The following is a 22975-nucleotide window of genomic DNA, read 5'->3' as shown; positions in this document are numbered from 1 at the left end:
ACACATCCATATGGGTTATTGTTCATTCTGGGCTTCCTGATTTCACATGAATTTATACCCATGAAAAGGAAGCGGCCACTCTGGTGCGCTTTTTAAATACAAACGACAGCTGTGTACATACACACACACATACACTCGCTCACAAAAGGATATACACATACAAACCATCCATGCTCTTCACACGTACATTCAGCCAGCAAAGAGGAAGTGGTGTTTTCTCATTTCATCCAACACACGCAATCTTAGTCTCTCATACAGTTCAACAAACCAAAACCATAATATGCATGCACGCACAAGGTCAAATACACACATTTTCACACGCCAATCTGCCCTTTATTTTCGTCTCTGACACCCACAGGCACTATTTTTCTTGCACTTGAAGGCAAAAATGCACAAAGACACATGCACCAGATAAACACATACAAAATCACAATGGTCCCAGTCCCGGGCGCTGGTGCACACTTTGTCTGATCTCTTTGCTGGTGGAAAGAAAACAAGGTGGCCTTGGCCAAGCCGGGCTAAAAATATGTTGCATGCAACTTTGGCCCCCGCTCTGAAAGCTGGTGTTTTATGTCCCAACAGTTCTTTTTTGGACTGCAACAGCATTGTGACAAGGCCAGTCACACTGCTATCATTGTAACACACTCTAACAAAGCGTTCCTCTCACATAGTGTGAAAGGAGTTAGGACATTGTTTCTGTTTTGAGCTTGCATCACCACTGAGCTGCAACACAGCATGGAACAATACAGCGTTTGTCAAAGTGTTTTATAAGATATTAGAAATTTAGTAGTAAAGAGGCAAATAAGAATCAAGGGAAACCACAGAGGAATTAAACACAACTTTGTGTGGGGTTTGGTGGCCAGACATCTTGATGTTGTATAAATATTTTTTACCCAGCTGTTTGATAACACCACTTTTATTATTTTCTGTGTGTCTCGAGCTTTTTCTTTCTTTTTTTTTTGCACTGACAAAGCTGACAAAGCCTTGTGTGACGTTCCTCCTTCCTGTTTATATGATGAAGAACGCCACACTTGGTCTGAATCAGAGACCAGCCTGAGGATGTTCTTTGTCTCAATGACAAAGTCTCTTTCTGTTTTAATTAGCTTTGCTGTTGTGCAAGTGCAGTGCTGTTGTCATTATTGTATGCAAGAATAAACATATGTAGGCTGGTCTTGTGTAAATGTTTTTGTGTGTGTGTGTTTGGCTTTAATTCTGTAGCTGACTGCTGCCCTAGAAGAGCAAAGATCCCAGAGTTCATTGCACCTGAGGGAGCAGATGGAGAAGCTTCGCCAGGAGATGGACCTAGAGCTGACAGTGGACAGGGAGAAGAGCCAGTTCATGCTTCTACAGTGTCAGCAAGACAGGTCCCAGCTTCAGCAGAAGGTGCATAGGTGTTAGGTGAACATGAGTGTTGTACACATCAAATTCCATTACATAAATAGGAGCAAAATGCATGCAGTTCTTAAAGCCTTTGTTCACAATATCAAGCTTTTGTGGTTGTCCTTTTCAATTTTGCCCCCCTTTATATCTCATCTTTCATTCACTGTATTATGAGAAAGAAATCTGAACAGATGGCAAGCAGACAGATTATTCTGAAATTGCAGATAAGAGGACAGAGCATGTGCTTCGCCGAGTACATCCATTCTTGTGTTCTCTTTTGTAATTTGCCATCTGTCAACTTTTTCCTTTCTCTTTTGGCCATTTTACTTCCCTGTGTGTCTGTCTTTGTTTGTTTTCTCTCTGCGACTTTGTGGCCTCTAGAAATGTAAGACCAGGATCTGCTTGCACCAGCTTTTTGTAAAACTTTCAGTTTCTGGGTAAAGTTCTTCCTGAGTTCTTTGTGAGTAGTAACTCTTTTCAAAGTAGGGAATTTAGTACTCACTATGCATCAAATTCAAGTTTTCACAGGACTTGGTAGCTTGTAGAACAAATTTTAGCAATAATAACTTGAAGTAATCTGTATGACTTCATCAGTCTCTCACGTCATTGTGGAGGAATTTTGGTCCAGTCTTCTTTTCAGTTCTTTGAGGTTTGCTGGCATTTGTTTATGCACAGCTCTCTTAAGGTCCCTCACCAGCATTTCAGTCAGGCTGAGGCCTGGACTTTGACTGGGCCATTGCAACACCTTGATTATTTTCTTTTTCAGTCATCCTGCTGTAGAGTTGCTGCTGTCCATGGGATCTTTGTCCTGTTTATGACCCAGTTTCAGCCAAACTTTAGCTCAGACAGACGGCCTCACATTTGACTCTAGAATACTTTGGTATACAGAGGAGTTTGTGATTGACTAAGACAGGGGACCAGTTCCTGTGGTCGTCACGTCTCCACTACTCTTCTTGATAGTTGATATGAGGTGTTTGTGCTGATATGTTCGCTCTGTGTTTGTTTTTCTCCAAACAAGGTGCTGTGCATTATGGCCAAACATCTCCACTTTGGTCTCATATGTCCAAAGGACATTGTTGACATTCAAGTCTCGAGATTTGTTTGGATGAACTTTGTAAAAGTAAGCGGTGGTGCCATGCTCTTTTTAGAGAGAAGAGGCTTTCTCCTGGCAATACTTCCAAACAAGCCATGGTTGTTCATCTTTTCAAGTGTATTTGATTATTGGCACCTGGCTGTTACTTTCCCTCTTAGGTCCCAGTCAGTCAAGTCTACAAACCGGTTCACTGAGAAATAATGTGTATTCCCTAACCAGTCAGCAAGTGGTTGTTGGAAGTTGCTGACTTTGACGTGGTAAAAACGTCCTTGCAGCTGCTTTGGTCACTAGCAGATTATCTGCTGACTTGTCTGCAAACACACGCCAACTACTTACCCTAGCAAGAGTTAAACTTGAAGAAGTGTGACACAAACCAGAAACAGAGAAACTTGGCCTTTAAAGTAAAAGGTGTGCCTTTTGAAATTTGTTGTTTGCAGATTTAAGGCACAACTTTTACTTTGAAAGTGAATGACTGCTTGGTCAGTAGTTGGCGAGTATTAGCAGACACTCTCCTGCGCAAACTTTGGGCGAGTGCAGTAAGCTGCTGGTAATTGCAAGAATGTTTTCAGTGCAGTGGTATTTACCTCTTTGCAACCAATTTTACCTAGTGACTGCCGGGAACGTCCAACAACCACTCATCAGCTTGTCACTGACTGATCTCTAGGCCTTTGAGGATGAGGCTTTTGCAATTGATTTCACAGCAACTGCTGGTAAACACTTACAAACCATCTGAGAATATGGTTTTTGTTTACCAAGGTCTCTAGGCCTGTGTGACTCAGGCTGTAAATCATGAAAAGAATTAAGGGTATACTTCGTTTTTCACACAGTGCTTCTGAATTTTGTCTTATTTTTGTAAATAAATACTGATGTAGTGTAATAGATCATGTGTTGTTGTCTGAGGTTTTGTATTTAAATTTACCTCATTTTAAGGACCTGATAGCTTATGTAAAACCTTAGAAAGATGGTGTACTTTCTTTTTGACATGGCCTTAATTGACTGCAAAAATTTGAAGAAAATATTTGCAGACATTTGTGCATTAATTAGTAATTAATTCTTAATCTAGTCAAGTTATAGTAACAGTGTGACTAAACTAATGTTTCAAAATAGTGGTAACTTTTTCTAGTGTGGGCTGAAAAGAAGCAAATTAACCACTAAATTTGGGAACTTGTAGAAGTTCCTCTAGCTATTTATGAGGCTTGCATAACAATAACGAGTAAAAATAAAGAGTCTTAAAGCATTTCTGTATTGGGACTGTATCAGTTCCTTAATAGCTTGTAGGACGTCTTCATTGAATAGCTCGCTTCAGTTCATGCCACAGCTTGCATGTCATTTTCATGCAAGTCTCAGTTAGTCTTTGAAAACATGAGTTTTCTTCATTGTGACGTTGATTTACTTTTGCGATGGTTGTTATAGGTGATTGACTGCAGAACACTCACCTGTTGTGTTACCTCTCCCTTTTTTTCCCTTCCTGGTGGCCCTCAATTAATACCATCTGTACCACGCCGGACAGTGAAATTTATGGAGATGGATATACTGCTTGTCCACATATTTTAGAAAAAGTATCAAAAATGCAATTCCAACCTCTATGTAGCATTGGACATAGGCACAAACATATCCAACAGTGTGTGCTGCAGCCCCTGTGAGTCAATCACAAGTAGGAACCAGGTCTGTCTGAATTGTTGATAAGTTGTTTTTAGACCAAGAAGACAGTGTACAATGTTAAACTGTATTACAGAATATCTAGGGCACACTGAGGAAGCGTAAATCCACCTCTTAATTTTTTTTTTTAAAAAAACCAAATTTTCCATATAAAGCTTGATACCTGACTGTTAATGTTGGAAAGGAAAGATTCTGTTGATTTTCTGTGTCAGATTTTAAATCCAGATGTTGGATATGTGATAACAGTAGATGATGACGTGCGGGTTAGCAGGTTTCCCACACCCAAAATATATATCCGCCCACATTTAAACTGCTGATGGTAGGAGACAACAATAAAAGAGAAAGCAAAACACAAACCAGTGTCAAGATCACAAATTTGACAAGCAGTGAATATGCCCAGTGTAGTAAAATGCTAAATTCCCCCCTCAAGCCCTTCAGCTCCTACTGTGTCTGTCACTGCTAATTCCCTTCCTGCCCACTTCTGGAACAAAGTCTAGATGAGGTCAAAGAAAACATGTTGTCCCCAATATATGAAGCAGAAACGCTTGAAGCTTTTGCATTTTTATGTCACCTCGATTTCCCCGTAGTCCCTGAAAGACATTTTAATGAGTCCGTTTGAAATCCACAAAATGCCAGACAGCATCATTTAAAGAGATCCACATCTCAAAACCGTCCTGTCCTGTTTAAACAGTCTTTTGTTTACTATAAGTAACTGTTTTTATTCATGGATTAAAACATGTCTTCTTTTGCAGTTGGAGAAGAGTGAAATGAAACTGCGGGAACTGCAAGAGGTACTGCAGCAAGAGTGGAGGAGCAGGGAGGACAAGAGGAGAACCCAATGTGAGGAGAGGAGGAGAAAAGAGGAGGAGACACACCGACAGGCGATGGCGAATCTGGTCCAGGCTAAAGCAGCGATAAAGCTAATGACTGAGAAGAATGCTGAACTACAGGAAGAGGTGTGCGCATGGTTTGTCTAACCATGGGTGGAACCGTGGAAGGTTTCTCAGTTTTTTTGTTCTTCAGGTGAATTTAAAACAGAAAGTGTGCATTTGCGAACAAAGACATTTGCCTTAGCTTCACTTGTTCGTGTGCAATCCCTACTCACACAGGGCCGGATCGCATTAATTAAGCGCATATTTACATTAGCTTGATCACAGCCAGAGGCAGTGAGCGAGAAAGTTTAAGATGAAGAGAGAGCGAGAGAAGCGAGAGACAGACAGAGTTCATATTTGCTTTGGCAGCAGAGCGCGCAGTGTTGGATTTCTGTGCCAGTACGTTTCAAAATGGAGTCGAATTAAATTGCGAAGCAGCACATAAAGAGATGGAAGCGGCGCAAAGAGGAAGCAGGATGGGGCGTGCATATAAAAAGTTCAAATGGAGGAATGAATAAAAGAAGGCCAGTGTGTGCACGTGTTTGAGGGAATGAATGAACGATAGCGCGGGAGCAAACTTTATGAACAAGAACAAAGACGGGACAGGAAAGAGAGCTTCCTGTAGTGATGAGCTTGACTTTGCCAAACATTCTGTGTGTGTGTGTGTGTGTGTGTGTGTGTGTGTGTGTGTGTGTGTGTGTGTGTGTGTGTGTGTGTGTGTGTGTGTGTGTGTGACTTTATTTTTTATATGTTTTTGGTAGCTTTGGTATCTGTGTGTTATTCTTTTCTGTCTGTAAACACCATAGCTGAGAGTTCTGAGTGAGTGGGGGTGGGGTCCTGTTAATAGTCCACCAAAATTTGGCCTGAATCCACCAAGGTCTTAAAGGTCAACTTCATGATTTACTGGCCAAAATTGACAATAACATTGATTCTTACAGTGTGGTCTATATTGTCATAGATAGTAATGTATACAGATTTAAAATATTTGATATCTGACCTCCAAGGTTCATAGATCGATCTGATGGTCAAAGTGATAATAAAGCCATATAGAGATTTTTAAAATTATGTTTCTTGACCTCTGACCTCTTCTTCAAGGTCAAATAAGGTCAAATTTTCATACTTTTAAAAATCTGCTGCCTTATTTTGTATTGGCAACATTTAGGAAATGATACTGTTACATGGGTATTCTAAATATCACATTATAGCTGACCTCTGACCTCAATTTTACACTCCAGAAATATACTGCAGTGTAATATTATATAACAAGCTCGTGTTATTCATGTCTAGTTATTTACAAATCAATGCTTATTATCCATTACCTACTCCTACACAACGAATGTGTAATCAAAGTAAACATCTGTCATGCTGCCCTTATCTGATTTTTAATGCACAACAAACTTTTTAAATTAAGTTTGAAAAGAACAAAGAAAACTAAATGAATCCATAATACACCACAGTTCCCTTAAAAGTAAATGCTGCCCAGAGATTTAGCTGCCTTGGTTAAAGTTTGTGCTCTCAGAGTGCTTTTCTTTAATATTGCTTTGGCAATATGCTTTTTGGAAATTTAGTTTCAGAAGCCTGTAATTAAAATGTGTACCAGGTATGTAAGAACTTTTAAATCATTTGTGGCGAGCCGGCCAGAGATAAAATCCAGAACCCTAAAGTTTTATTTCAGACAAAGGTCATACACACAGAGACAAAGGGGGAGGCAAAAGAGAGTCCAAAAAAACGGTGTAAAAGTAAGCGATGAAGAAGCCAAGCAGGAACACAGGGAAGTTAAAAAGAAAAAGAAAATGAAAAAGGGAATACAATCTGGGAAATGTCTGGAAAGCTATGCTGTGTAAAGTACAAGTTCTGGCAACTGTAAAGTGAACAGTGGTTTGTGTATATACTGAAGAGACTGACTGGCTAATTGAACACAGGCAGCATGTAAAAAGCAGAAATATCGAGCAAAGGGCAGAAGTAAACCAACAGACGAATACAATTCTCCAAATTAAAGTGGAACAACCAAAAACAGAACCAGAAACGGGGGAATTTTCTGTCCTTTCACATTACTAGAAGTAATTAGAGCCACAGTTAGTATTTACATTTAGGTCCTTATATATTTGGACCTAACTAAACATAGTTTACTGAAATCTATTCCAATTATAGTTATATATTGGACATGGACATAATTACTAGACTCTCAGCTTTCCTTTGACTGCATCCATATTTAAATTAGATCAAGGGTTTAGGAGTTTCAGCTCCTTAACATGTGTCACTTTTTAAAGGGACCAAAAGGTAATTGATTCAAAGGCTATTTCATGGACAGCTGTGGGCAATTCCTTCATTGTATCACTATCAATTGAGCAGATAAAAGACCTGGGCTTGATTTGAGGTGTCGTGCTTTCATCAGGAACATTTTGCTTTGAACAGACAACGTGCAGTCAAAGGAGCTAAAAGCTATCCTTAAGCTGCAAAAACAGAAAAAAAAAGATCTGAGAAATTGCTACAATAATAGTAGTGGCAAAATCTACAGTTTGGTACATCCTGAGAAAGAAAGAAAGAAAGAAAGAAAGAAAGAAAGAAAGAAAGAAAGAAAGAAAGAAAGAAAGAAAGAAAGAAAGAAAGCAAGTGTGGAATACACCAGGCACAGACACACGCACACACAGGTATGTACTGCCAACTTCCACATTTATTGAAGCTTTGAGTGTTGAGTTTTGACAGCTGACTCAGTCGTACAGTCTGACAGCTCACGAGCCCAGCTGATCTCTCCTCTGGCCGCCCCTCCCCGTCTCACTATAAACACAGCGGAGGGAGACCATCATCAGTACATAAACACCATCAGCTGTTCTTACCGGCCTCGCAGCGCCGCCCTGTTGAGCCTTCTGCTGCACTCCTCCCCTGCAGCTGCGCCCGGGGCCACGCCTCCGCCACACACCCCCACCGCCCGTTCGAGGCCGGGGAGCCGTCCGGCCGAGCCAACTCCCCCCCGCGAGCGAGAGAGGAAATCGGCCACCGCCATCTGCGCCCCCGGCCTATGGATCACCTTGAACTTAAAGGGCTGCAACGCCAGATACCACCGGGTGATCCGGGCGTTGGCATCCTTCATGCGGTGGAGCCACTGCAGCGGGGCGTGGTCCGAACAGAGGGTGAATGAGCGTCCCAGGAGGTAATAGCGCAGGGAGCCGACCGCCCACCGGATGGCCAGGCACTCCTTCTCCACGATGCTGTACCAGCGCTCGCGCTCCGCTAGCTTCCGGCTGATGTACAGGACAGGGCGGTCAGCCCCCCTCACCTGCTGGGACAAAACGGCTCCCAGCCCTCTGTCCGAGGCGTCAGTCTGCAGAACAAAAGGGAGGGAAAAGTTAGGAGTGTGAAGCAGCGGCTCCCCACAGAGAGCCTTTTTCACCTGCACAAACGCCGCCTGGCACGGCCCCGTCCACTGGACCAGATCCGGGGCACCCTTTCGAGTGAGATCGGTCAGGGGGCTGGTTAGCTGCGCAAACCCCGGCACAAAGCGACGATAGTAACCCGCCAACCCCAAGAACCGTCTCACCTCCTTTTTCGTCCTGGGGCGCGGGCAGGATGCGATAGCCGCCGTCTTCTCCACCTGTGGACGCACCTGCCCGCCCCCCAGGTGGTACCCCAGATACTGCACCTCCCTCCGTCCAACCGCGCACTTCTTCGGATTGGCCGTGAGCCCCGCCCCCCTCAGGGACTCCAGGACCGCGGCCACCCGCAGCACATGCTCCGCCCAGGTGTCGCTGTGGATGATCACGTCATCCAGGTAGGCGGCAGCATACGCTGCGTGCGGACGCAGTACCCGGTCCATGAGACGCTGGAAAGTGGCCGGGGCCCCGAACAGGCCGAACGGAAGTGTCACGAACTGGTACAAACCGTACGGAGTGGAGAAGGCCGTTTTCTCCCTGGCCTCGGCAGACAAGGGAATCTGCCAATAGCCCTTGGTTAAGTCCAGTGTCGTGAAAAAGCGGGCCGTGCCTAACCGGTCCAAGAGCTCGTCGACCCGAGGCATGGGGTAGGCATCAAAGCGTGACACTTCGTTCACCCTGCGATAGTCGACACAGAACCGTATAGACCCATCCTTCTTCGCCACCAGAACGATGGGGCTACACCAGGCGCTGTGCGACTCTTCTATTACTCCCATCCTCAGCATTTCCGCCAATTCCCTCTGCACGATTTTTCGCTTGTGCTCCGGGAGCCTGTAGGGCCGTGAACGCACCGTCACGCCAGGCTGCGTCACGAAATGGTGCTCGATGAGGGACGTCCGGCCGGGCAGGGGGGAGAACACGTCCGCAAAACGCTGTTGCAACGCGACAACATCCGCTCTCTGGGCCTGTGTGAGATGGTCATCACAAGGGAGGGAGGCGGGAATGATAGAATTTGGCACCTCAGGCCCCAACTCATCTCTCTCCTTCACCAAGCTCACCAGAGAAGCGGTTTCAACCTCTCGCCACAGTTTGAGGAGATTGAGGTGATAAATCTGCGTGGCTCCTCCCCTGTCCGACCGAGCGACCTCATAGTCCACGTCCCCGACTCGCCGTGTGACCACAAAGGGTCCTTGCCACTTGGCGAGCAACTTCGAGCTGGAAGTAGGGAGTAACACAAGCACTTTATCTCCCGGTGAGAATTGCCTGAGCCTAGCCCCTCTGTCATACAGGCGTTGCTGACGCTGCTGAGCCTGGAGCAAATTCTCCCGTGACAACCTCCCCAAAGTGTGGAGTTTTGCTCTCAGGTCCAACACGTACTGAATCTCATTTTTGGCGGGGCTCGGACCGTCCTCCCAGCTTTCTTTAATCAGGTCGAGCACCCCACGTGGCCTCCTGCCGAACAGCAGTTCAAAGGGAGAAAATCCCGTGGAGGCCTGGGGCACCTCCCGCACTGCGAATAACAGAGGGTCTAGCCAGTGATCCCAATTGCGTTCATCCTCGTTAATGAACTTCCGAATCATGGACTTTAAAGTCTTATTCAGCCGCTCCACCAGCCCGTCAGTCTGAGGGTGGTAGACGCTGGTCCGAATAGATTTAATGCCCAGTAATTCGTACAGTTCCCGCAGTGTACGAGACATAAACGACGTGCCCTGGTCAGTCAGTATCTCTTTCGGGATTCCGACTTGGGAGATGACCTGAAACAGTGCCTGCGCCACACTCTTTGCAGAGATGGTGCGCAGCGGAACTGCTTCCGGGTACCGCGTTGCGTAATCCACCAGGACTAACACAAAGCGGTAGCCGCGTGCACTCCGGTGAAACGGCCCGATGAGGTCCATGCCGATGCGCTCAAACGGGACCTCAATGAGGGGGAGAGGGCGCAGCGGCGCCTTCGGTATGGCCGGCTGGTTAACAAGTTGGCAGTCCCGGCAGGACGCGCACCAGCGGCGCACATCCGCTCGGATGCCCGGCCAATAAAATCGGGCCGTTATTCGCTCCAGAGTTTTCTCGTAGCCCATATGCCCTGCCATGGGGTTATAGTGGGCCGCCTGGAAAAGCGTTTCCCGGCGGCCCTGCGGCACCAACAACTGGGTGTGTGTTTCCTCGGTCTGAGTGTCACGACTCACTCGATATAACCGGTCGTTTAATAAGACGAAACGCGGGTAGGTCTGCGCGGCCTCAGGGCGCACCACGTGACCATCAATAGCCATCACTTGGTCAAAGGCTGAGCGTAGGGTGCCGTCACGAGACTGCTCCAGTGGGAAATCACCCATGGGGGACACTTCCGGGGCCGGCGGGACGTCCCGTGAGGGACCCGCCGGCTCCTCCCCCCCGGAGTCGGTGTCGGACGACCCCGCGTCACCGCTGAATGCCGCGCACACGCTACACCCCGCTTCCGGTCGTGATCGCACCCCCGCGTACTGCCCCAGTAGCTGATGAAACCCCGGCCAATTGGTACCCAGAATCAGGGGGTGCGACAGGCGCGGGCTAACCGCCGCCGTTACTCTATGCATTTTGCCCTTATACTTTAATAACAGCGGCACTATGGGATACCTGTGAACGTCACCATGCACACACCTCACCTCCACCCATTCTGCCTCCAGCAATGCCCCGGGGCGAACCAAGCTTTGGTGTACGAGGGTCTGCGTGCAGCCCGTGTCCACCAACGCCTGGCGTATACCCCCTCGAGTCCTTACCGGAATACTGTATGTCCCTCCTGGACCGGGGGAGGGTGCTGGGGCGCCAGCAACGCGGAACACCTGCCCCACTTCCATAAGCGGACAATCCCTCCTCAGGTGCCCCGGCTGCCCGCACTTCCAACACTCCGGCCCCGGCGTCTGTGCTGCTCTCCGTGGCTCGGGGGCGGCTCCACTTGGCTCGGCTCCCCTGGACGGCACCAACGCCGCGAAAGGGTTAGTGGGGCTCAGCGCCGGCAGCCGCTCGGCCTGCCCTGGTGCCGGCACACGGCGCCTCGGGGCCGGCACTGGGGCCTGTCTGTTCGGCCTCCGTCCGGCGTCCCCGGGTTCCCCTGCTCCAGCGGCAAGGTGGTCCTCCGCCAGCGTCACTGCTACCTCCAAGCTTGCGGGCCGGTGGCACCGGACCCATCTCGCCGTCTCCGCTGGCAACCCCTCCGTGAACTGCTCCAGCACCACCTTGTCCACCAGCTTCGTCTCGCCCTCCGATGCCCCCGGTTGCAGCCAGCGCACCGCCGCGTCGCGCAGCTGCCGGGCCCAGGCGAATGGTCGGTCCGTTGTAGCCAGCCGACAGGCCCGGAACCGCCGGCGATGGTCTTCGGCGGTGAGCCCCAGCCTGTCCACCACCGCCCGGCTCACGTCCGGGAAGCTGCTCCTCGACGCCGGAGGCAGACTCAGGGCCGCTGTTTGTGCCTCCCTAGACAGCAGGGGGAGCAGCCGCGGAGCCCACTCCTCCCGCGGCCATTGGCAAGCCTCCGCCGTGGCACGGAAGGTCCCCAAAAAAATTTGTGGGTCGTCCCCGTCCCCCATCCGGGGCACCGCCACCGACAGTGGCGAGGGCTTCGGCGTGGCAGCGGCCCCGACCAGCCGTTCCAGAATTTGCGTCTGTCGGTCCGTCTGCTCCTGCAGCGCGGCCAGGTGGGCATGCTGGTCGGCCGCCTGATCCCGGCTCATCGTCGCCATCTCCGCTAGCATCTGCGCCAAGAATTGCAGAGGCTGGGCGGGTGGCGCGGCCTGTGGGTCGGACATTCCCCCACCGGCACTTTCCTGGGATTCGGCACCACTTGTGGACTACACCAGGCACAGACACACGCACACACAGGTATGTACTGCCAACTTCCACATTTATTGAAGCTTTGAGTGTTGAGTTTTGACAGCTGACTCAGTCGTACAGTCTGACAGCTCACGAGCCCAGCTGATCTCTCCTCTGGCCGCCCCTCCCCGTCTCACTATAAACACAGCGGAGGGAGACCATCATCAGTACATAAACACCATCAGCTGTTCTTACCGGCCTCGCAGCGCCGCCCTGTTGAGCCTTCTGCTGCACTCCTCCCCTGCAGCTGCGCCCGGGGCCACGCCTCCGCCACAGCAAGCAAGCAAGCAAGCAAGCACTGGTGAACTCAGCAATGCAAAAAAAACCTGGACGTCCACAGAAGACAACAGTGATGGATGATTGCAGAATCATTTATATGGTGATGAGAAACCTCTTTACAACAGCCAGCCAGGTGAACAACACTCTCCAGGACGTAGGCGTATCATTATCCAAGTCTACCATAAAGTGGAGACTGAATGAACGTAAATACAGAGGGTTCACTATAATCTGCAAGCCACTCATAAGCCTCAAGAATAAAAAGGCTAGATCGGTCTTTGAACTGTCAACCTCTACCAGAGTGAAGTAAGAAAACAGTATGGAGAATGCGTGGAACAGCTCATGATCCAAAGCATACCACATCATCTGTAAAACCGCGGAGGCAGTGTGATGGCCTGGTTGTGCATGGCTGCCAGTGGCACTGGGACACTAGTGTTTATTGATGATGTGACACAGGACAGAAGCAGCCGAATGAATTCTGAGGTGTTCAGAGACATACTGTCTGCTCAAGTCCAGCTAAATGCAGTCAGATTGGACAGTGTTTCATAATACAGATGGACAATGACACAAAATATACAGCCAAAGCAACCCAGGAGTTTTAAGCAAAGAGGTTGTATTCTTGTATGGCCAAGTCAGTCACCTGATCTTAACCCAACTAAGCATGCATTTCACTTGTTAAAACTTTGGACAGAAAGGCCAACAAACAAACAGCAACTGAAAGCCGCTGCAGTGAAGGCCTGGCAGAGCATTAAAAAGGAGGAAACCCAACACGTTGTGATGTCCATGAGTTCAAGACTTCAGGCTGTCATTGCCAGCAAAGGGTTTTCAACCAAGTATTAGAAATAAACACTTTATTTTCAGTTATTTAATTTGTCCAAGTACTTTTGTTCCCCTGGAATGACGGTATTGCGTTAAAAAAATGCTTTAGTTTCTGAAAGTTTTATTCAATCTTTTTGCTTAACACACTGAATTAAAGCTACATCTGAGTTGTTTCATTTAAAATTCATTGTAATGTACAAAACCAAAATTATTTTAAAAAGTCTCTGTCCAAGGTAAGTCCAGCTTTAAATGTTTAATCTTCAGTTGAAACACATTGTGAAGACATCCCACTATATGAGCTGCAATAGTTTAAGCAACAGTGAAATAATAAATTATGAAGAAAAAGTGCTTTAGGATCATTTATGTTGCATTTTTATTTGAACTGTACACAGCCACATAAAAGCATCACAGGCAAAATCTTTGTGTATTTTTTAAGTTGTTTCTGTTAAAAGAAATGTTCAGTTTGAACTTGAAAGTAAAAGCAAAACTCACAGAAGACTCATCAGAGGAGACGATCCATCCCTAATCTACAAAGGTCGTTATAGTCAAGTCATCTTCTTCTCATCACTGCTTAATCACCTTGGTTTCCTCTGCATGACTGTCTCAGTCATGCAGCTGAGCTTTGTATCGCTACAATCTGTCAGCCCTCTAACGACCCTCCCCCTTTCTGTCCGCCCACCGTCTCATCAGCGGTCTCCCGTTCGAAGCGCCCGTCCAAATAGGTTAAGCCAGTTCAAGGTGTCCTGATGCCAATTTCACAGCTGACACGCTCTTTTAATGTCATTCATGGACCTTCAGCACAGCGGCTTCTCCCCCATCACCACCCCGCCTTTCTGTTCTTTGTCACCATATTTGACTGCGCTGTGACTGTAGTTAGAGAAGATCAATCAGTATAACGCTTCTAGATTATCTTTCCTATTCAAATGCGAGCTTTCACCGCCCTTTCCTCTATGAAAAATGGTCACTGGATTTCGACTATGAACTTGTTATGTCATTATGCCATTTCGTTGGTCAGATACTGTTGCAGCATCTTGGACACTTCCTTCAAATGACCTCTCACCAGCAGTCACGTCAGGTCCAGAATGTGATGAACTAAGCCTGTCCATTGTCGATTCAGCTTCCTTATTAAAGCAGTTTATTGAGGTTCAGCAAAAAAAGTCATAAACATATGCACCAACAGCAGAAAAATCAGACAAAGAGGGACTAACTTTGGTTCTTGTGGTTCTCCAGTGTATTCTGGAGGTGAGTTTGGCAGGTTAAGAGGGAGAATACATGCTCATAATTCATTAGTACAGCCATGATTCAGTTTTTCATTTCTAAGGACATACTGTCCTGAAGAAGAAGGAGAAGAAGAAGAAAAAATCCAAAAGGCAAAATTATTTTAGTGCAGTGTCCATAATTACCTGAACCACAAAGTCTAAAAGCTTGTTAGAAGTTACATTTTTATTTTTATTAAGCGTTACATTGCATCACATGCTTTTATTTATTCTATTTCTGTTTCTGTTGCTCTGCACAGACCTCTTTCTGAAAGAGGCGGGTGTAGCTGCAGCTCCAGTTTGATTTAAAGTTGCACATGCTGAAACCGAGCTCAAAACTGTGCAGGCGTGGAAGAAATAATGAGCTGTGTGTTATTTTAAGCTGAAACATACACACTCTGGGGACATGTGGTACTTGCATTAACTGGTTAAAAAGGGGTATAATGTGGAGCCTTTAGTAACTGTAAAAAAGTGATATTCAAACAATAGCATTGCAGATGCTGTGGCCTCTTTAGCGTGTCACTCTGTGGCTGGAGCAGTATGGAGATCAAGCCAGCAATAACTGCATAATCTTCTCCTATTCGGCTTGAATCTCTCCCCTCTCGCTGCTTTGCTTTGTTTTTTTCTTTCTTGCCCGTCCCCTGAACTCTGTCTCTATTCCTTTATGTTGTCTGTTTCTGTGTCCCGGACTCTCCTTGTCTCCCTCCCCCTCCTGTCTGTCTGTGGCTTTGTTGCAGCTGACCAGGAGAAGAGGGAAAGGTCACACTGTGTCTGAGGGATCAAATGGCTAACCTTTAACCCCCCCCCACTAACCACTGAAGTCACACAACAGAGAGAACACACACCACATGCAACGTTGCGTGTGCAAACATGCACTCCACAGTAGATCTGCATCACTAAATACAGTATGTATATGCTGATGAGGGTCTTAAACTGTATTTTATGTGCATTTGAGTGTGTGTGTGTGTTGCCAGTGGAATGTGGTTTACTGTGTAAGATTAAAAGCAGGGGCTCTGTAAGTTTGCGTGTGACTTCTTTCTAATAGCCCTGTAATCCTGCTCTCACTAGGAGCCCCTAATGATTGCAGCTAGACTGGCATGCATGACATCACACACACGCACACGCGCACGTTTACATGATCTAACACATGGCTGCATATAAACATACAGGATGGAGACTCACATACACACACTTAGGAAGTGGCCCAACGTGTGCAAACAGTTTCACACACACACACACACACTCTCACAATAATAGCGTGAGGTGCGACACAGCACACAAAGCTGGAAAAGTGTGTCACAGGCATCTGTTAACACGTGTACATATGCTGACAATTGTAGACAGATAATTATATATAAAATATGAATGTGAAAAGCCGGTATACACGCATTTACTGTATGTCCTCCATGATGGGCCTGTCTGAGAAGCAGATGTGGATGTACACCCTGGGGCCAGGGCAGTATTTACACACAGAGACAATCTCACAGTCACATTCTCAAGTCAAGAAGTGCGTTTATGTTTCACGCACACACACACACGCACACACACACACACACACTTTAAAAACACACGCAAAACTCACATTAAAGCATTTTTTGATGATGGCTTTGTGAGTGTTTGATGTATAGTGTGGCTAGTGAGAATATTAAAGGCTTAAAATTTACATCCAATGCTTACTCAGACAAATCTGAAAGCAACATATTTCATTTTATTCTGGATTAAATTCATTCATCTTCAGGGTGCCTAAATCATCGGTTTTAGCTGACACGCCTGTGAAAGCATTAGCATTTAAGAGTCCAGACACAAACACAGGAGCAGCGCATTTTTGCTTAGCCTAGTTCCGAGATGTAGTTGATTGACCCATTTCGGTTCTTCACATTTGTTTCAGTTTCTAGTGCTGTTAGCAAACTGATGAACCTCATCACACTGATAAAAGTAACAAAAACAAGTAAAAGATTTAACAATTTTTTTCAAACAAATGTAAATTTATAATCAATACCTCCCAATGGCTTAATTTATCAGACTTTAGGTGGATATTAGTGTGTCTCTGTTTTTATTATTCCTTGTATGAATGCTCTTAAGCAACTGCACATCTACCAAATACCACACAGTCAGCTAGCTGTCTGTGCACTGCCCTGGTTTTGTAAATATTGGAATAAAAGCACTGTTTTGCAGCCAGTCTGCGACAGTGGTATTCCTGCTTACACACAGGCCTGGGGAGAAGGTAGACTGGGCAAACAAAACACTGCATCTAAGAGTGAAAGTGAATGTGGTGCATGCTAACATGCTAAACAACACAATATAAACACATTGCAAGGAGAAATAAACAGACCAGATGGCCAGTAGAGCAAAATCTGAAAAAGAAGGATGCCTCACTCAACCTTTAAAGTGTTATTTTCTTCATGCAAGTCAAGTAGCCTTTTTTTAGCCTTAAAATTCATAATTAGAGTGTAAAAAATCCATTATGGAAGCTGTGCAGTCTATACATCACCCCGCTCTTGTGCTAAAAGCATGTGGGAGTGATTGCCGTAAGATTTGTGTGGTGTTAATTGTTTTGAGTCCACACAGACTGCTTACAAAGATCCGCCTTTTAGTATCTGTTAAATTTTGGTGATTAGGTTTGTCACTTCACCATTTTTGGGCTGCAAGCAACACGTGTGTGTTATCAAACAGCAGATGGCCATAATGATGCAAACCATTGAAATGGCACATGCTTGTAATTAAATGAGCCAATAAGCAGTCTTTATTGCCATGTGCCATATTGGTGGGAAATGCGTGTAAAATTAGGACAAAGCTATGGAGGGCTTTAAAAGAATGCCTATTTAATTTTTAAATGTTTGCCTGTGAGTTAAACCCAGCCCTTTACTTCCTGTTCCTGGGGCCCTGGTGCGTTGTGCATCCTGTGTAGTGAAAAGGTGATTTTTGCACTGGTTTGTCTCATTTACACACACCATAGCTCAAAAGTTTGCACATTAGTCAGGTAGAAGCCGGATGCCTAATGCAGCTTGGGATATTTGGTGAGGAGGTGAATGCAGTAAGCATGTTTTACAGAAAAATAAAACTTGCACAGGGCCCTGGTTAATCACTTTATCCATATTTGCCATTTATGGTCTCAAACAGTCACAACCCCTCCTTTAAACTGTAAATATTTAGCCATTTTTGCCAGTCATGCAGAGATTTAACAAATGAAGTACAGAGTGTATTTTATTTGTTAAATCTCTGCACGACTGAGTCAGCTTTGAACTACTGCTTTGAACTTGAGCTAAGCTTGGTTCAAAGCTGATTAGCTCATAAAAAATAGGTTAATATTAATATGTGTGCATGAGAAACTGAAACAGAGGTGAATTGTTCCTTCTTTATTTGAAAATAAAACAAAAGTTGTTGATGAGATCCTCTGAACGATTCATTTTTTGTTCATATCCAGGTAACGTTACTCGAGGACACAGTAAGGCGGGAGTGTCAAGAGAGGGAAGAGCTAACTGCTGCGCTGTCTCAGGCTCGCCAGGAGCTCCTCGGGCTGCGATCCCAGGCATCTCATCAGGACACCTTAAAGCTTTCACTTCCAGACCACTTGGAGAGACACACACCAACAGGGAACAAAAATGTACACAAACACGGTCAAGCCCGGGCACCGCTCACTCGCTCTTTGGCCTCCCCAAGCAGACTCCGGCCTTCGCCCGCCTGCACAGACAAAGGCAGAGGCCAGGGCACGGGTGGAGAACAAGTGGGATTGGGGAATTTGGAGTCCTGGAGCAGTGGGAGAGTGCTAGGTGGAGAAAAACAGAAAGAGGTGACACTGCCCAAACTGAAAACAAGCTACACAGTGAGTGAAGTCAAACGTAAGGTCAATTTAGTGATGGAGAGGAAGGAGACGCTCTGAAAAGCAAGCCAAACAGGCCTGTACGTGTGTTAATCAGTTACTGAACGAAGCAGATATCAATAGTAGTTTAATTATGTTTTTTACATTCGTTTTAATAGCATCTTATTTTTCTTTTAAACTAATTATCTGACTGACTACTTTAAAAGTTGCACACACACACACTCAGATAAGGCACTGCGCCTGAGTCCTTGTTTGCACACTAGTAAACTCTCAGTACACACACTCAGCAACAGATATGCACTTGTTTTCTCACAACCTGACTCACGCAGACTCACTGGCACGCACAGGATTTCACAAACAACGCACACTCAAATACACACACACACACAGCTTTAAGGAGCATGACAGCATGTCCCTTGCCACCCGTGGACACAAACAAAAGGCAGGCAAACACAAAAGAAACTGTATGGTAAGCATCCCCAGACACACAAACACACACACACACACACACGCACACAACAACAATTACCCAGCCTTCTCCCCTGAGGCTTTGTGTGTTATTGACATCATTCACTCTGTGGAAGGTCTTTCCATCCCCTCCTCCTCCTCTCTTTTCCTCTTCCCCTACATTTGGGATAAATTGGCATGATGGGAGAGATGTGTGTGTGTGTGTGTGTGTGTGTGTGTGTGTGTGTGTGTGTGTGTGTGTGTGTGTGTTTGTGTGGCATGGAACTATTTTCCCTGCTTACTGGCACACATGCACACAAGCCTTCGCTCACCCCGTGTCCCTCTTTCCAATCCATCTGCGAGACAATGCACACGTGCACTTCATTCACTTAAAAAAGGTGGGGGGGGAAAATTATTATATCCTGCCAACATTTCCTGTTTGCCAGAACACACACATATGGTTTATCTGCTAAAAAACCTTTGTCGGCGTGGAGAGGATGTTCTCAAACAAAGACTGTGTGCCAGTAAAACCTGCACATATGTTCTTCGAAGGGTTAATAAGACATTTACCACAACACGTAAAGGGGGGAAAGTTTACCTCAAGTTGACTGTCATCATTGTAGTAATAAATTTGCTACTGGTTAATTGCATTTTTCAATTAGGTTGTCACTTACTTCAGAGGCTTCCACTTGCTGTAAGCTTTGGTGATTCTATTGACTTCCTTATAATAAAAACAACAAGATACTGGTTCTTAGTGTGATTTAAGTGCATTTTTTGTGCTTTGTAACAAGCACAGTGTTGGCTTCCTGTGTTTCAGTGTGTGGCCTTGTGTGTGTTTTATACACTGCCTGTGACTTTGCCGTGTGTGAGTTTTCAGAGAGTGATTATTTATATCCTAACTCTACCATCACTCACCTTAAGTCACAGAAAGTTCTTACTTGTATAATTGTGTCCATAGTGTACTGTCCATTTAGGTGTAAGAGGAAGACTTGGCTTACTTCTTCAAATTTGAGCTACATTTCTTCTTCTTCTTCTTCTTTTGTTCTATATTAGTTTTTTATATACATAACTGCTTGTGTGAGTGAGAAAATAGGCTTCACAGTGGAATCTTGACCTTGATCTGGAATTGTTGTTAACAAAGCAATCCCAGATTAAGCTCTGTGTACTCACTTATCGCAAATCTTCTTGCCTTATCACATGACCTTCATCACATGGAGTTTGTTCAGTTGTTATGGAATTGTAGAATTTTACTCTTTAATATTGTGAGCGCTTCTCATGCACGTGGGCTCTCAACTGCTAAGGTGAAACTGGATAATTCACAATTTAATTAATCTTTTAATCAACAAATTATCATGGACTATGTGTAAATGATGTGTAAAAAGTGTAAAACAAAATATCTGCAAAATCAAACATTTTATTATTAATCTCACAGGAACATTTTAATTCGATAAAGAGGAAATTCAAGTTTCCAGCTAACAGTTGCAAGCTTGATTAGCAGCTGCTAACTAACATAGGAACAATATGCTGGTTCACTCGCTAAAACCAGAGTGATGACTTTAGCCCATTATTAGCCAAATTATTGCATTAAAAACACCACAAACACCATCAGGAGTACAAGTTCAGTGATGTGAATTCGCTCATGTGACATCTAGCACATAGCTAACTGTTACACTGTTAGCTGTCTCAGTGTGGCCGTGCCCCTAATAATGCAAACTTTAAGCATTAATATCCTTTAAATGTGTCAATGATTAAAAGAAATCAGAGCCATTGAATGGAAGACTTGCGCCATCTCCATTCACTTCAATGGACCTTTTTTGTTTTTTTACAGGAAGGGCAGAGTCTTACAATAGCTATGAAAGTTAGCAACATATGCTAGCCATGCTAGAGATATAGCAGCACAGAAGTTTAAAATGCATTTTTAAATTTAAGAAGTTAAAAAACAACCTTGTATGTTACCGGCACATATTTAAACATCCAGGAACTATTTGATAGTGATGTGCGGTACCACAGATTTTCTTTCCGGTCCGATACCAAGTAATATTCAGGGTGGTATCGACGATACTGATCCGATACCGATACTTTGTACAAAAACTTATTGTATTTATTGTATCTCAAATTATAGCATCATAATGATTACAGGACATCAGATTACTTGTTCTTATCACTTAATAATGCAGAGTTCATCATATAGAAATAAAAAAAACTGAAGTTGTGCGCTATTTGAACACCTTGCCTGCCTGCTGGACTAAAGGACTCCGTGAAAGACGTCTGTCTCGCCCTAGCAGCACCTGTCCCTGTCCTCCTCTTCAGCCTCAACATTAGGGATGGGTATTGATAAGATTTTCATGATTCCGATTCCATTTTCAATTCTGTTTAACGATTTGATTCTTTATCGATTCTCTTATCGATTCTTTTTTTTTTTTTTTTTTTTAAAGAGAACACTAAGGTCGATTAGCTTAGAACTTTGTTTTATATCTTCTCTTTGAACAAGATAGAAATTTAGGAGTAACATGGCCTTACAATCATTTGCAAAATTGGCAAACAATTCCAAGGAATTGAAACAGGTCGAACCGGTTCTCAACAAGAACCGGTTTTCGATACCCATCCCTACTCAACATACGCTCGTCATATTCTGTGATATGATTTTCTCTGAGGTGTTTGACAAGGTTAGTGATGTTGCCACAACCATACATGCCAACCCTCCCGATTTTTCCGGGAGAATACCGAATTTCAGTACCCCTCCCGAAAATCTCCCTTAGCCACCATTCTCTCGAATTTCTCCCAATTTTCCACCCGGACAACAAAATTGAAAAACCATATCGCAGAATTCATAGCGCGGCCCAGCCAATTCCAGTTTCCAACAATGGCGGCAGTGACTTAGTTTTAATATTACTCTCATTTCTCTTTCTGGGTCGCAAAAAAACTTTTAACATATTTTCAGGTGAGAATGTAGCTGTGTAAACTTCAAATATCTGAGCCGACCGACACATCGTCTTCAAACCCCCGCGGTCTTTCGCTACTCGGGTTAAACATGATATATAAGTCACTTTGATAACTGAGATTAAAGTTATTAGATTAGATTCAATTAAATTTAACTTTATTAATCCCTCGGGAGGGTTCCTCCGGGGTTTTCACACAGCTGAATAAACGTCAAACAGAAAATGATTAAACAGAAGAGTTTATGCCAGCGCCCGGTTATATTTTAGATTTGTGAGTGCGCACGCCAAGGGGCTGCGAGACATTTATACAGCCGTATTTCGCACATGACTATGAAAGGCGGAAGAGGAAGTAGTTCCTTTGAATGTAGACAATCCGAATGTTATCGTTTCTTTCCACTGTGTTCCTGTTAATGATAAACTACAAATTTACTCTAAATTACTAAAATATCAATATTTTAATGTGAGAATTGATTCTAGAGCATAAATGATTGGTATTGGAGGAATCGATATTTCAGGATCGATACGCACATCACTACTATTTGAGGGCTACATGACCCGACACAACTCTGACTTACTCAGGGGCTCTGATAGAAATAAAGGGGGTTTTCTATGTAGACCAAACCTATTCTTGTGTCAGTATATATGATATATTAGGCTTCTGATTGGCCATCATTTCTAATTAAAGCTACATAACTACCTGCTGCTCTTGACCGCACATAAGATTGTTTTTTTGCATTTTGATGCAGACAGAGATTTAAAAATAGTGCTTTTGTGGATGTGAAATGTCAGTTTGAAAAAACACCTGTGCACCTGTGCGTGTAGCCTGAGATGTTTTTGGAGTCGCTGGTTTTTTGGCCGTATTCACTGCCGCTTGAGGCTAGCTAATCGTGACAAACAATATGATTAGAAATCTGTTTAGTATATGACAGAAAACTACTAGGTGATTTACAATAAATCAAGGGTCATTTTCTCAAGTGTATGGAGGTTTGGTTACCAAACCCCGTGAGCCCATTTCACGGTGTACATTTTCATTTGCCAAAACAGAAAAAATAACGTTGGATTTAATAACGTCAAATAAAGGCTGGTAGTACACAGTACACGCTGCCTCTGTGATAGTGATTTCCTGTGGCACTGAATAAAATAGAGCCATCATTATCGTTATTACTTGCACTGTGGTTTTCCTGCTTTGCAGAGACAAAA

General features: G+C 44.7%; 1 protein-coding gene across 1 annotated transcript in view; it reads left to right on the top strand.

Moving 5' to 3' along the window:
- Positions 1-19577, top strand: part of lekr1 (Leucine-, glutamate- and lysine-rich protein 1) — a 101995-nt gene extending 82418 nt beyond the window's left edge. Inside the window, exons 10-12 of the mRNA XM_085429622.1 lie at positions 1219-1383; positions 4885-5088; positions 17994-19577. Coding sequence (XP_085285748.1) covers positions 1219-1383; positions 4885-5088; positions 17994-18449 — 825 coding nt within the window. The 3' untranslated portion in view covers positions 18450-19577. The remainder of the gene's footprint in view (positions 1-1218; positions 1384-4884; positions 5089-17993) is intronic.
- The last annotated feature ends 3398 nt before the right edge of the window (positions 19578-22975 follow it).

Source organism: Copadichromis virginalis, linkage group LG14 (genome assembly GCF_057382275.1).
Source record: "Copadichromis virginalis isolate Kocher_CV1m ecotype Utaka linkage group LG14, C_Virginalis_male_GT1.1, whole genome shotgun sequence".
NCBI lineage: Eukaryota > Metazoa > Chordata > Actinopteri > Cichliformes > Cichlidae > Copadichromis > Copadichromis virginalis.
Note: the sequence above shows the minus strand (reverse complement) of the source record. Positions and strands in the feature narration are given on the sequence as shown.